At 51.0% G+C, this 12663-nt stretch overlaps 5 protein-coding genes across 5 annotated transcripts; 2 read left to right on the top strand and 3 right to left on the bottom strand.

Annotated features, from left to right (window-relative positions):
* Positions 1-118: 118 nt before the first annotated feature.
* On the bottom strand, positions 119-3114 carry BGZ61DRAFT_494954 (putative O-methyltransferase; the record flags this gene model as incomplete). The annotated part of the gene is made up of 6 exons (XM_046250815.1): positions 119-1480; positions 1514-1576; positions 1793-1919; positions 2186-2195; positions 2241-2799; positions 2866-3114. 6 exons carry the CDS (start codon positions 3112-3114, stop codon positions 119-121), a joined length of 2370 nt encoding a protein of 789 aa, XP_046102589.1.
* A 1088-nt stretch (positions 3115-4202) lies between these two features.
* On the top strand, positions 4203-5738 carry BGZ61DRAFT_479316 (3-dehydroquinate synthase; the record flags this gene model as incomplete). The annotated part of the gene is made up of 3 exons (XM_046249094.1): positions 4203-4579; positions 4644-5084; positions 5138-5738. 3 exons carry the CDS (start codon positions 4203-4205, stop codon positions 5736-5738), a joined length of 1419 nt encoding a protein of 472 aa, XP_046102588.1.
* Positions 5739-6444: 706 nt separating this feature from the next.
* BGZ61DRAFT_533762 (uncharacterized protein) lies at positions 6445-6885 on the top strand (the record flags this gene model as incomplete). Its single annotated transcript, XM_046254052.1, has 3 exons — positions 6445-6626; positions 6685-6712; positions 6769-6885. 3 exons carry the CDS (start codon positions 6445-6447, stop codon positions 6883-6885), a joined length of 327 nt encoding a protein of 108 aa, XP_046102587.1.
* A 38-nt stretch (positions 6886-6923) lies between these two features.
* Positions 6924-10650, bottom strand: BGZ61DRAFT_392794 (uncharacterized protein). The gene is made up of 3 exons (XM_046242854.1): positions 10376-10650; positions 7183-10322; positions 6924-7114 (listed from the first exon to the last, which is right to left on the bottom strand). Exons 1-3 carry the CDS (start codon positions 10501-10503, stop codon positions 7044-7046), a joined length of 3339 nt encoding a protein of 1112 aa, XP_046102586.1. The 5' UTR covers positions 10504-10650; the 3' UTR covers positions 6924-7043.
* Positions 10651-11195: 545 nt separating this feature from the next.
* On the bottom strand, positions 11196-12639 carry BGZ61DRAFT_454202 (ankyrin repeat-containing domain protein). The gene has a single exon (XM_046246177.1). It carries the CDS (start codon positions 12547-12549, stop codon positions 11377-11379), a length of 1173 nt encoding a protein of 390 aa, XP_046102585.1. The 5' UTR covers positions 12550-12639; the 3' UTR covers positions 11196-11376.
* Between the last annotated feature and the right edge of the window lie 24 nt (positions 12640-12663).

Here is a 12663-nt window from a genome sequence, read left to right as displayed (position 1 = left end):
CTCACCGGTGGGAACCGTCACTCAATCCAATGCTGCGCTCATTTTTGCATTATAGTTTCCTTTTCTCACTCATCATCTTCAGCCAGTCAAACTCCCATGCAATGTCCATCGTCGCTATCTACATCTGAAAGGCTTTTCCGGTGCTGACATTAATCTTGCTCCAACGCCCCCAAAACAAGTATCTGATAAAGTGTAGAGGCCAGTACACATGATACAACCACCAGAATGGAAGAATATCCGAAGTATCCCAACTTCCATCTTTCCAGTATAATAAGCGCCTGAAAAACATTGTAGTAGACTGACAAACTTGGCTGACAGATATCGTGCCGGCAAAAATCCAGCAGTATAAAGGGTGAATTACTTGTTCGACCATGTCTTGCCCAACCCAGTAGTACTGGGCAGGGCTCTCGGGTGTTAGTGGCGGAGAACAAGAAGGTCCATCTGACGGTGAAAGTGCAGAGAGATACTCTTCTACAAGCTGAGGTGTCCGGCCGAATAGGACAATCGCGGTGTGAACCCGCGGATTGCATTCGATGGCATAAATTTCCACCTTTTCTTTTTCAGCAGGGCGTGCAACTTTGAGCATGAAATCAAAACTCAGATGACCGGTGAAACTCTCGCCGCCAGCTACAGCCTGCCTCTTCGTGAAGTCTTCCATGGCTTGGCTAATGGGCGAGTCTGACGGGAGCGCCGTGTAGTGCGTCAAGACAGCTGCAGACGGGCATGCCACGAATGCGTGAACTTGGCCGCGAATGACGAGAGCGTGGGTACAGAACTCCAGACCGCCGATAAATTCCTGTGCGAGAAATAATGTCTGAGGAGTTTTCTGGAAGGGTATCTGTTGTATTCTCCGCAATGTCGCCTCCTTGCTCTCCAAGGGCAGTAGAGGCATGTCGAATCTGGCAACATCATCCACACCACAAGGTTTGATAAGGTACTGTCGTCCACCACTCCGCTTCTCTAGACTCCCTCTGTCTTCTAAGAATTGTATGAGTTCCTTTCGTGACTTCACAGTCCCAACATCGGGAATTCGGAGCCCGATGTTTCGAGTGTGGTCCATGAAAGACTCCTTGTTGTGGAGAGTGCGAGTCCACTCGACACCGAATTGAATGGCCTTGGTTTTTGATTCAGCCTCAATCCTCTCCTTAACAGCGGCGTCCTGAAGTGCGGAATTTACATCAGACACAGAGATCCACAGATCTACATCCTCTTTCAGCACAATTTCCAGCATTTTCTCCGCATATGGGTCGTCCAGGTTCCTATCTGAGAGTTCAGACGGCGGCGGAACAGCGTAGTAGGCGTCAATCGCACTCGAAACCTTTCCAAGAGATAGCCTATGCCAGTCCGCTCCAATGACACGATGACCACTGCGTTTGAACATCCGCGCAACAGCTAGCCCTTTGGACATGTTGATTCCAGTAACAAGAATGGTCCTGGGACTCGCAGTCGCTAATTCATCCGTGTGACAATTATGTTTGTGCTTGGCGGGGAGAACAGCTTGCCAAAGGCTCACTAACAGGAGCAGAGATGTGTTCAATGGAAGAAATAGAAGGCTTAGAACAAGGAGAAGGAGATTCTTTGAGAAGTGCCAGAGCATTTTGGCAGCCATGTTGAAGCCGGAGCCAGAAATGATTGACTTGGGACTTTTGTAGGAGTGAACAATCCAGTCGCGAGGGAACAAAAAGGGATTATCTGTGGCACGTACATAAGTGTGGATGGGCAGTGCAGACGTCATAGACTCGCGGACTGGACCTCTAAGTTTTCGAGCCTCGTCAAGAGGCGTCACACCTACGTTTCTGGTAATATTCAAAACACGAAAGAATAAATCTTCGTTTTGCTGCGACCTGATCACTTTACAGCTCAAGGCAGTGCAGTGGGCATATCTCCGACGCATTAGTAGGAAGTGTTTTATTATTTCACTGCACTGTCGGGGACATCTGTCTTGTTCCCGCTTCATTCTTGGGCTAGAGGCTGTTTAACTTCTTGGCACCTCAGGATTTTGTAGCAATCCTAGCTCATCTTGAAATGATACTACAACCTGAACATAGTCAATGCTATTTTAATTTATTCGTTGGTGATATATCTCAGCCCTCATTTCCTTCTCAATATGAGCACAGTACGACCACATTGACATTTCTCTATAAACTAACACGAGCTTCACCACGGCAGTATGTGACCTCAATACCATCCTGTATCTCTTTGTATTAGTATAAATGGTTCGGATAAATATTGCAACCTACTTATAGGAATGCCTGTTGGCTCAAAGCTCCGAATCAGCTTACTTTCGTATATGAGGTGTGGGTTGCCGCTGAGACCTGTATTCGTTTCCTTTGACCCTTCCTTGTCCGCGTATTGATTTGTGCTATCAGTCACACCGTTAGGTGTCGATGCCGGGTCTGCCTTGACTTCCTTTTCCTCTACACTACTTCGGACGTATTCCAGGTATGGGGGATTTCCGGGTTTGATGACGTTGTCGGCAGCAAGGACAGAGTCCGAAGTGACGAGGCGCAATTGTTCACACAACTTTAGATCCGGTAGGTAAGCAGGCTTATAATGGTCCAGAAATAATAAGTCAATCTTTGCCAAATGCTTCTGAGCGTGTAATCGTCGAAGGGACTGATCGCTGGAGCCAACAACGACCTTGACAATGTCCTGTAACCCTGCGAGCTCGACGAGGGAAGTGATGACAGCTGCAAATTCCGGGTTTCGCTCGAGACTCCAATACTTCTGACCACCTGCCTTTCTCAAGGCATCACCAAAGAGGATGGCCGAGTATCCAACATACCCACCGAGCTCCACCTACGTTAGGGAAAGATTAGACGGGTCTGCATACTACACTTCATTTTAGACCGATAGCGCACTCACCATGACACTTGGTTTGACCTCTGAGATGAGATCTGTCACAATGTTGCCCTTGTCTTCGCCAATATTCATCAAATATTTCCGAGTGCGACCAAACTCATCAATGGCCTCCAAGACGCGCTGCGGCGATCCCCGAATTTGTTCAAGATTTGCATGGTCGTATACGAAGTGAAGGAGTTCAATCTCACGACCGTCGTTGAAGAAGACATCTTCTTGCGCCGCATAGGCTCTGGTCTGGTCGAAACTGGCCATATTCGGTCTTCACCGTCAAAAGATTCACCAGATGAACCTGTTCCCTTCGCACCATCTTTAAACTCGGATCTAACTCCATCTTCACGTTTTACTCCACCTGGTGGTTAAGCTTTCGGAATATCACGAAACCGAAAATGATGACACGCACATTTGAGTTGAGTCATATTTCTCTGTACTTGAAACAGCGTGAATTATCAACGCATAGGTAACGTAAAATTTCACGGCCCAGTCCATCCTGGATAATGGGGTGGCATGCATTAAGCTCAGAAAGGTAAGCCAGACTTCCCTTAAATTCCGAAAAGTCTCGGGCCGCATATTCGCGGGGACGTATCATAAGGGTAGGAATCGTTTCGATGAATCATGGATCTATCCGACATGAAAGTAATTTAACGTTCCGAATGCTTGCTATTAGTCAGGGCAGGGACGTGTTTCACTTTTCTATGCTCTCCTCATGCGAGGCCGTCATTAGTGGATGACACCATGAGATGGAAAGCTTCCCCTTACGCTCGCCGAGTCGGCCGCAGCTAGAGATATTCATGGATTTCGTGGCGCTAAGTAGATTCAAATATTAGATTCGAATACATCACCACTTACATACATGATCGGTTTCGTGCATAGGTAGCCATGATGGCCCCGTATGCACTGCTTAAGCTTCCACAACATGCAGTGCATGGTGCATTCACCTTAACATGCCAAGCACTCCAGACATCGGTACCACACCAAACTGATCCCGTCATAGACCTCCCATGTGAGAAACTGGTACCTCTTGAGACATGAAATAGCTAGGCTCGTTCAGTATCCAGTACACTGGATGAAGTGCTCCTCAGGCGGGTCGATGAGCTCATTACCCAGCGTGGGCTTGGTTTCAGGATGATGTATCGATTAAGAGGTGGAGAATTTGGAATATTTGTTAATAGATTGACCATCAATGGGTCTGTCAAGTGTGCGACTATGGCTGGATTGTTGATGGCGCCGGCAACATCATAAAAGCCCGTCATTCGCTCCGTAAGCTTTTTTCTCCTCTCCTCTCACTATCATCCAGCAATTTTCTGCATCAATTTTGATACTCAACAAACACCTCATCCATCATGTCTGATATGAAAGCCACCGTCGAGCCCACTAAGCAGGGATTCTCTGTTTGCGGCTACGAGAAGATCGAGTATGACTTTGAGTTTCTCGACGGCGTTTTTGACATCAAAAATAGCCAGCTGGCAGAGCACTACCAGACATGGCAGCGCTGCCTAGCGGTCATGGATTTGAACATATTTCAGTTGTATGGAGGTCGAATGCAAACGTATTTCGACCATTACGACATCAAGTTAAAAATACACAAAACCATGATTGGCGAAAAGGCCAAGAGCATGGACACCATGTTGAAGATCGTCGACAGCATGACCGAGTTTGGTATATATCGAAAGGAACCCGTGTTAGTTGTTGGAGGAGGACTAGTCACTGATGTCGCCGGGTATGCCACGCTCATCCACGCTCTAGCCCGAGTGAAGCACAATATTGACTTACTTGTCCGCCAGATTTGCCTGTGCTGCATACCGACGCAACACCGACTATATCCGCATTCCTACAACAGTCATTGGCCTCATTGACGCTTCCGTCTCTATCAAGGTGGCGGTCAACTATGGCCGATACAAAAATCGCCTCGGAGCATACCATGCACCTATGCACACGTTTCTCGACTTCACTTTCCTCCGGACACTCCCGGTAGCTCAGATCCGCAATGGATTTGCAGAGCTTATTAAAATTTCTTCGTGTGCACACAAGTCTACGTTTGATCTGCTCGACCGCTACTGCGAGGATTTGATTGAGACGGCCTTTGGGCGGCTAGGTGATGCACCAAAAGAAGTCAGGATTGCAGCTGATCGCATTTGCCGGGCGGGTATTCATGAGATGCTGAAACTCGAGACGCCCAACCTCCACGAAATCATGCTTGACAGGGTCATTGCCTATGGTCACACGTGAGCCCATCTTCTATCCACTCTACCGTACCTACTGTTGCTAACCATTTTAGATGGTCCCCTCTTCACGAGCTTGTGCCTGAGACGCCTCTTCGTCACGGTCATGCAATTTCAATCGACATGGCCTACTCTGCGACACTGTCAAACCTCCGAGGACTTCTCAGCTCTTCTGATCACGAGAGAATTCTCAAGTTGTTCTCTCGCGCGGGTCTGTCCATGGATCATCATCAGTTTGACGGGCCGCTACTTAAGCAGGCGACAAGTGCAATCCTCAAGACCAGGGATGGCAAGCTGCGCGCCGCTGTGCCTGTCAGTCCCATGGGTGAGTGTGTGTTCTTGAACGATGTCAGCCACGACGAGATGTGCCAGGCTTTGCAGGTTCACAAGAAACTTATGCACAAGTTTCCACGAAGGGGCGAGGGCCTGGATGCGTACGTTGACTCTAGTGACACTGGATATACGATTCAGGGTGCAACTGTTGAAAAGGGAATGGGGTTAGATTCGGCAAAGAGTGACAACCACGCCAGTACGAAGCGGGAGAACAAAACTCCAAGGGCATTTTCCGACCACATACAGAAAGATATCCATGACTTGGCACATGGCATGGATGGCCGTATTCCAGTAGTTGTTGCCAATGGAAGCGGCAACGCCTGAGCATTTTTGCATGATTAACCATGTATCATGTAGCATAGTTTAACCATTCAGAATCATATGATAGTTGTTGCCTTCAAAAATAAACATGTCCCTTGCTATCCATACTTGGAAGTTTAGGCCCACTGTGACGGGTAACATTACTTCGCGTCAGATGTGATCTTCCCCCGGATTGGTTCATTATTTCACCATGACTACGTGAGTATCGCGGATGTGGAAATCGCGGATGTGGAAATCGCCGAATCGGTATGTCAGCGCATCTTCGCCTGCTTTCAATGAAAACAGTGTGGTAAGCTGCACCACCATAACCGATGTGAAAGTGCTGTACATAATGCCGGCTATTCTCAGCACGTCAATGGAAGAAGACCAAGTGTTCTTCGATTTGCCCGCAAGAAATTTGTAGCAAGGCGAATAAAGACGCGAAATTTGCAGAACAGCAGTATTAGTGCTAAATAAGACCTCATAGTCTTTTTAAAGGTCTACCTGTCAGTCTGGGAGTCTTCTCGTAGTGCTGATGTAATTCTGACGCACCCTCTCGATCGACGTAACAATCCGCCACCAAGGTTATAAAGATGCAATGCTTGCATGCTTGTGACACTCTGACTAAGCGAGCTTAATGATGATGCATAAATTTCGTGCTTCCCCTCGAGGTGAGGTGAGTCTTCGATGTACTCCAAATATTCATCTCAGCCTTGCTAAGATACTCCAAATGGCAGCCAAATCAGGATTCAGTCTCCACGTCACGATCTTTATTGATCCACTGAATGTGGCAGAGTTTTTCAAGCATTTCAAGCTCGCCTACGAAAACGTGATTGCCGAGCCCGAATGCACATTCTTCGAGGTGTACCAGTCACCAGAGAATCCAGGAGAACTCCGCTGGGTAGAAAACTGGTATGTTCAGTTACTTGTCTTGCTCCCGTACGGTTCTGGCAGAGCTAACGAAGCGAAGGTCTGCGTCGGTAAAATGGTTCCAGGAGGTTTGTAACCGCACTAAGATTGTTCGACCCAGTGGAGAGAAACTAATATCATGCAGCACCAAATGACGAAGGAGTATTATAAGCCCTATTTTGAGGCTACAGAGCCGCTTTTTGTCAAGCCCCGTCAATTTCAGATCCACAATCGCATGGAGGGATATTTTTACGCGGCGTAGGGCGAGCTTGTTTGTTATATAAGCGTCTGCACCCCAAGTGAAGCATTTAATATCCTAGATTCATGAAAGTGTAAACTCAGTGTAGATAAAGTTGTTAATTCTATAAAATGCAGCTCTAAATTTCGCTTCTCGAAAGTATAAGTGATTTTTCCCTATCTTTACTTTCCACCAGTGAATGTGTATAACAAACAGCCAACCTGTACACTTCCGCCAACACCGCCGTTGGTACCTAACGGATAAAGTCAGCACGTATCCTCTTTGAAAGGGTCTCAGGGATATAATCTTATCATCACTTACACTTTGTATAGTCTTCTCTCACCATCAAGTAGGCAGTGATAATACCACCCATGCCCAAGGGAAACCGGAAGTTTTGTGTGTCTTGGGTTGTTACACATCCATCTATCCAGTTGACTGAGTAGTAGTATGAGACGCCGTGTTTATCCGACTTGCTCAACTCAATAATTCCCGCTCCGTCGTAAAGGTTGTCGTCCCCGTTGGGTCCGCTCAGTCCGCTAAAATCTGTTGAATAGTCGTCCTGAGAGCCGCCGTTAATGTCCGCGTGCCCGGGGAAGTCGGCTTCGTTGTGACAAACAATCGCCTGCCTTGTTAGTGGTGTCACAGGGATCGCGGCTTGAGTGGTAGTGGGTGCCGCAGTCACGACCTCTGTGGGCTCAACGGTGACGGCGGAGGGGAAGTTGGTATAGTCGGTGCAGTGACCGGAAATGAGAGGAGCCGTGGCAAAGAAAGTCTGGCCCGCGGTGGTAGTGGAGCACTGGCAGTAAGGGGTAGCGACGCGAGGACCGCCAAAGTTGACACAGTAGACTGGACCAGTGAAGGCTGCCTCAGTCGTGGTGGTCTCCTGGTCTGTAGTGGTGTCTGGCGCGGGCGTGGTGAAGATGGTGGACGTTTCAAAAGTTGTAGGGACCTTGGTAGAGTCCGTTGTCGTCTCGATAGTCTCGGTGGTCTCAGTGGTGGGCTCGACAGTAGTTGGCTCGGCGGTTGTTGTCTCGACAGGGGTCCCAGTAGTATCCGTTGTCTGAATGTCCGTCGTGGTAAGGCCAGTGGCAGTAGAAGTGGCCTCAGTAGTACTACCATCACTGTTGCCCACAACTAAGCAGGCGTCGGCATCCGAGTCCTGTCGCTTCTGGTTCCCTGCAGGGGTAACGTCGGGAATCCAGAAGTCCTGGTACGTGATGAGCTGGTCCTCAACCCACAGCCTCCATCGGCCAATACGAAGGCCAAGACTGCCCTCGGGGGCGAAAGGAGTCATCAGGACGGACTGCAGAACGTCGACTTCAAAAATAGCTCGACCCCAAGTCCCGATGTCCTCGGTGGAGAGCTTCTGGTTGGTGCGGGTGTAGCCCAGGAGGTAGCCGCTGCCGCCAGAGCCGGGGATGACGCTGGCGAGGTTATCGGCAAGCTGCTGAGCGCGGTCCTGGTATCGGAACCTGGTGGTGACGCCCGTGGGGTCATTGGGGCCTGTGAAGGGAGTGAGGACGAAGACCTTGGGAGAGTAGATGGCGTTCAAGACACCGGGGTTAGCATCGTCACCAACAAGTGCAGTGATGCTCTGTGCATATGCAGTGCCATCGCGGAGGGCCTCAAATGCATTTGCGTTGAAGGACGCATCATCGGTCGGATTCCAGTCGATGTCGATAAAGACAGGGTTCTCCCAGATATGTGAGAGATAGACACCTCTCTCCGAAGCGATGATAACGGCCGTGCAGCCGTAGATGCCGTTGACACCTGCGAATCCCTGGCCCGTCTGAGGGAAGTCGAACCAGTGTCCAGACGCATCTCCCAGCTGGCTGACCCAGACAGGCGACAAGCTCGCGACGTAGAACGGGTTAGGAGTGGTGTTGTGAGCAAAGGTACGAGCAGACAATTCTCGCTTCTCGGCGTCAGAAAAGCCTCGTTTCACAGCGGGAGAGTCAGACTCAGGGCGAGCTGTGGGCTCAGCAACAGAGATGTCGTTGAGAGTTCCATAGCCGGTGGGAAGCTCTGAGGTGGTGATGGTGGAAAGGGCTGCGCAGTCTGCCTGGGATGAGACGTAGTTCATAGCAGCACCGCTCAGGGGAAGCTCGCCCAGGGGGCACGCATCAACGCCGCCGCAAGTGTCGGGAGCACAGGGCGTGATGGCCGGCGCTGTGCCGGTGGTTGAGATGACCGTTGTTGCTTCGGTGACGGAGCAGCCGGTGACTTCGATGGTGATGGACTCGAAGCACGTCTCTGTAGAGCGGACGTTGCCATCTTCCGTGATGGTGGTGGGCTTGCAGACGATGGTTACGTGCTCGGCCGTATCGTCTGTACACGGAGACGTCGTGGTCGAGGTGGGCTCTTCTGTAGAAGACTGCTGCTCCGTCGACTCTTGTTCGCTGTTCTGGTCGCTCTGGTCGTTGTTTTCCTCGTCAGTGAGCTCCTCCGTCGTGGACTGGACACCGCTTATGACACTGGTAACAGCAGTGACATCGCCGATCACGATATTACTCGAGATATCAGTCAGGTCCTGAGCGATACAGACCAGACTGTTGACGATGTCGCCGATGAAACCGAGAAGGCCACGCTTCCTCTTGTTGTCGCAGCCCTTGGTGGAGTCGCCGCCCAGGTCCTTGATGACGGCGAGGACGTGGTCCTTTACTTCGTCGACCTTGTTCTTCGTCTCATCTTTGAGGGCATCGACGTTGTCCTTCCAGGAGTTGATGATGGGGATCAGACCCAGGATCTCAGTCGACACGGAAGACACGCTCGAGGTGGCAGCAGCACCTGTAGCAGTGGTGAGGACCGGGGCATCGGTGATGGTGGCCGCAGGATCACCCGCGGTGGTTGTAGTATCAGCGGCTTGTTCGACCGTAGTAGTAGTCTCAGCGGCAAGCTCTGTAGTTGTAGTGGGAGGCTCAATTGGCAGCGCAGTGGTAGTCGTAGTATCGATAGGCTGCACAGCGGTGGTAGTGGTATCTTCGGGAAATCCAGGGGTGGTGGTGGTAGTCTCAGGGAGCTGCTCCGTTGTGGTAGTCACGTCAACAGGCAGATCTGTGGTGGTGGGAGTACCGAGAGGCAGATCAGTAGTGGTATCAGCAGCAACAGGCAGTTCCGTGGTGGTAGTGTCAACAGGCAACTCAGTGGTGGTGGTGTCAACAGGAACCGGCAACTCAGTGGTGGGAGTACCGAGAGGCAATTCAGTAGTCGTGGTGTCAACAAGCAATGCAGTGGTGGTGGTGTCAATAGGCAGCTCAGTCGTCGTGGTGTCCTGAATCAGCACCTCAGTAGTCGTCGTCTCGCTACCAGGAGTATTGACAGGGTCGACAGTTTCGGGAACATCAGGAATCAAGCTCGTTGTCGTAGTCTCCTCAACAGCGATGGAAGTCTCAGTGGTGGGCTGCTCGACAGGAGTGTTGAAGATGGGAACGAAGACGGTAGTGCTGGTGGGATCTTGGGTGCTAACATCGAGTTAGGGGCCTTTTCTTTTTCAGAGATTCCAACCATCACTTACGTTGTCGGGGGCTGGGCCACGGATACCGGAGTATTGAAGATATCTACTTGCGCAGACACGTACAGTGGCAGCGAGGCCAGCACAAGGAATGCGCGACCGGCTGATACTGACCAGCCGTGAGACCGCATTTTGCTCGTCAATTGTCGAAGGCCAGAACGAACGAAGAAGTTTAAGTGAAAGAATAAACTTGAGAGGCAGTCGACAATGAACGAACGGAGAGCGTGAGCGGATGGCCGACAGCCCGTGGTTGTCCTTCAACAGTCAAAACATCGAGGATATCTGTTTCTATATCCTCCATCCGGAGAAATAACAATGCATCCGCTGTCATAACTAGCGAAATGGCCAAAGTTCCGTGTAACGGGTCAGATTTTAGCACCGTAGCACTAAAATCCTTCAAGGAATGCCCCCATCCTCCGGGATCACGGCTCGCCCTGTTCCCAGATTACGGCCCCCAAGAAACTCCATATTAAGATGTGCAATTCAAGCTCGATCCTTGTTGCACCGCAGGAGCTGCCCCCTGTATGTATGGCCTGTACTACCAATGATGCATCGCTGTACGCGCTTTGCCTTACGGCCCGTTCTTAGGGCCAGGTTGCCAGGTTTTATTTCAGGTCCTGAAGGATGAGATTGCACTCAGCTGCCCTGCAGGGGAGGAGTCAAAATGTCCGTACGAAGTACTAAATTTATGCTGTACAGTAGTACGTATCTTAGTGCCCCATACGCTACAACGTCTCCCTCACAGGCTCCAGGGATTAAAGAGCGAAGAAAGCAATTCCGTGCTTGACGAGCCTACATTTTCTGTGGCTGGCCGACTTCAAGGCAGTACGTGTATTTTGAGAATTATTTACTTCGCTCAGCTTCCGTTGTATACCTACAATACAAACTAAATCACGATTGAAAGTACCGACGTAGCTACTCGCTATATTTAAAACACGTCCACCCCCTGCAACCCTGTAATAACTGCTGCTTTACAGCCTTGTGGAGTACTGTAACGGCCCTAACTAACCCCTGCGCTCCTCCTGGAGAATCCTTTTCATCTCATCGCTCCCCATCCTCTCAGCATACTGGGTAGCACTCCCAAACGCGCCTCGCAAGTCAGGATCGGCCCCCTGGCTCAGCAGCCACTTCACTCTCTCAACGGCCCCCGCCATGACGGCGTTGACAATCGGATACTGCGGGTTCATGTGGCGAGACTCCAGCTTCTGGTTCACGTCGGCGCCATTCTCCACCAGCTGCGCCATGACGGGAATCCTTCCGGCATCGATTTCCCTGCTTGGCGTGACGGGACCTGCATGGGGGTTCGCGCCGGCAGGGCAAACGCCCGCTGCAAAGTACAGCGGCGCTCCGTTTCGCATTTGCGCGCCGGCGCTTAGCAGCTTCTGCACTGCCTCGGCGGTGCCGTGCGATGCGGCTGTCTCGAGCGCTACGCACGAGTCGGCATCGGGCGCGCCATTGCGGTCGCGGTTGTCGCGTTGCGCTCCCAGGTTGGGATCTGCGCCGTGGGCGAGGAACCAGTCGAGCAGGGCGTCGTTGGTGACGACTCTCGGGAGCAGCACGGCACCGTAGAAGCCCGGCGTATTGGTCGTCCAGCCGTGCTGCGTGAGAAGCTCGAACAGGGGAATCTTCTGGTCTTCCGGTGCCGAGAGGATGTGTGTTGGCGTTTGCCGGGCAATGGGCGCGCCAGCCTCGAGCAAGCGGCGGGCAGCATCGACTTTGCCAGAGCCAAGAGCGAGGATCAGGCCTTGATGCAGAAAAGCCGGCGTGCGAGGCTTGGAAGTGATGATGGACCCTATGGTGGAGAGAGAGCCGTCCCGGCAGGCGGCTTGAAATGAAGCGAAATCCGGTTGCGAGACGGGTTGGCCTGAGAATAGCTGCAAGTCATTTGGCTCTGTGATGGGGATATCATCGTAGGATGTGCCCATGGATGAACCCATGGTTGGGGCCATTGACATTCCCATGGTTCCCATAGTTCCCATGATTCTTGGTTGAGTCTGGGCTGTTTGCTGGCCCATTTGTTGTCCCATCTGATTTCCCATCTGATTCACACCACCCATGCCTCGCTGCTGCTGCTGCTGCTGCTGTAGTTGTAGCTGTCTGGCTGCCAGCACCTGCAATTGTCGCTCTCGTGCCTGCAAAATGCTCTGCTGTAGAGCCTGTTCCTCTTGTGATGCCATATTCGAAGTTGGTCTTCTTTGTCTTTCTTTCCTTTGCTTCGTTCAAGTTAAATTGCATGTGGTTCCGTGTTAAATGGCCGTTGCTCTGATTGTGGGTTAGTGGTGCAAGGTAAA

Source organism: Ilyonectria robusta (assembly GCF_021365365.1).
Source record: "Ilyonectria robusta strain PMI_751 chromosome Unknown BGZ61scaffold_13, whole genome shotgun sequence".
Lineage (NCBI taxonomy): Eukaryota > Fungi > Ascomycota > Sordariomycetes > Hypocreales > Nectriaceae > Ilyonectria > Ilyonectria robusta.
This window is presented reverse-complemented; position numbering and strand designations above follow the sequence as displayed.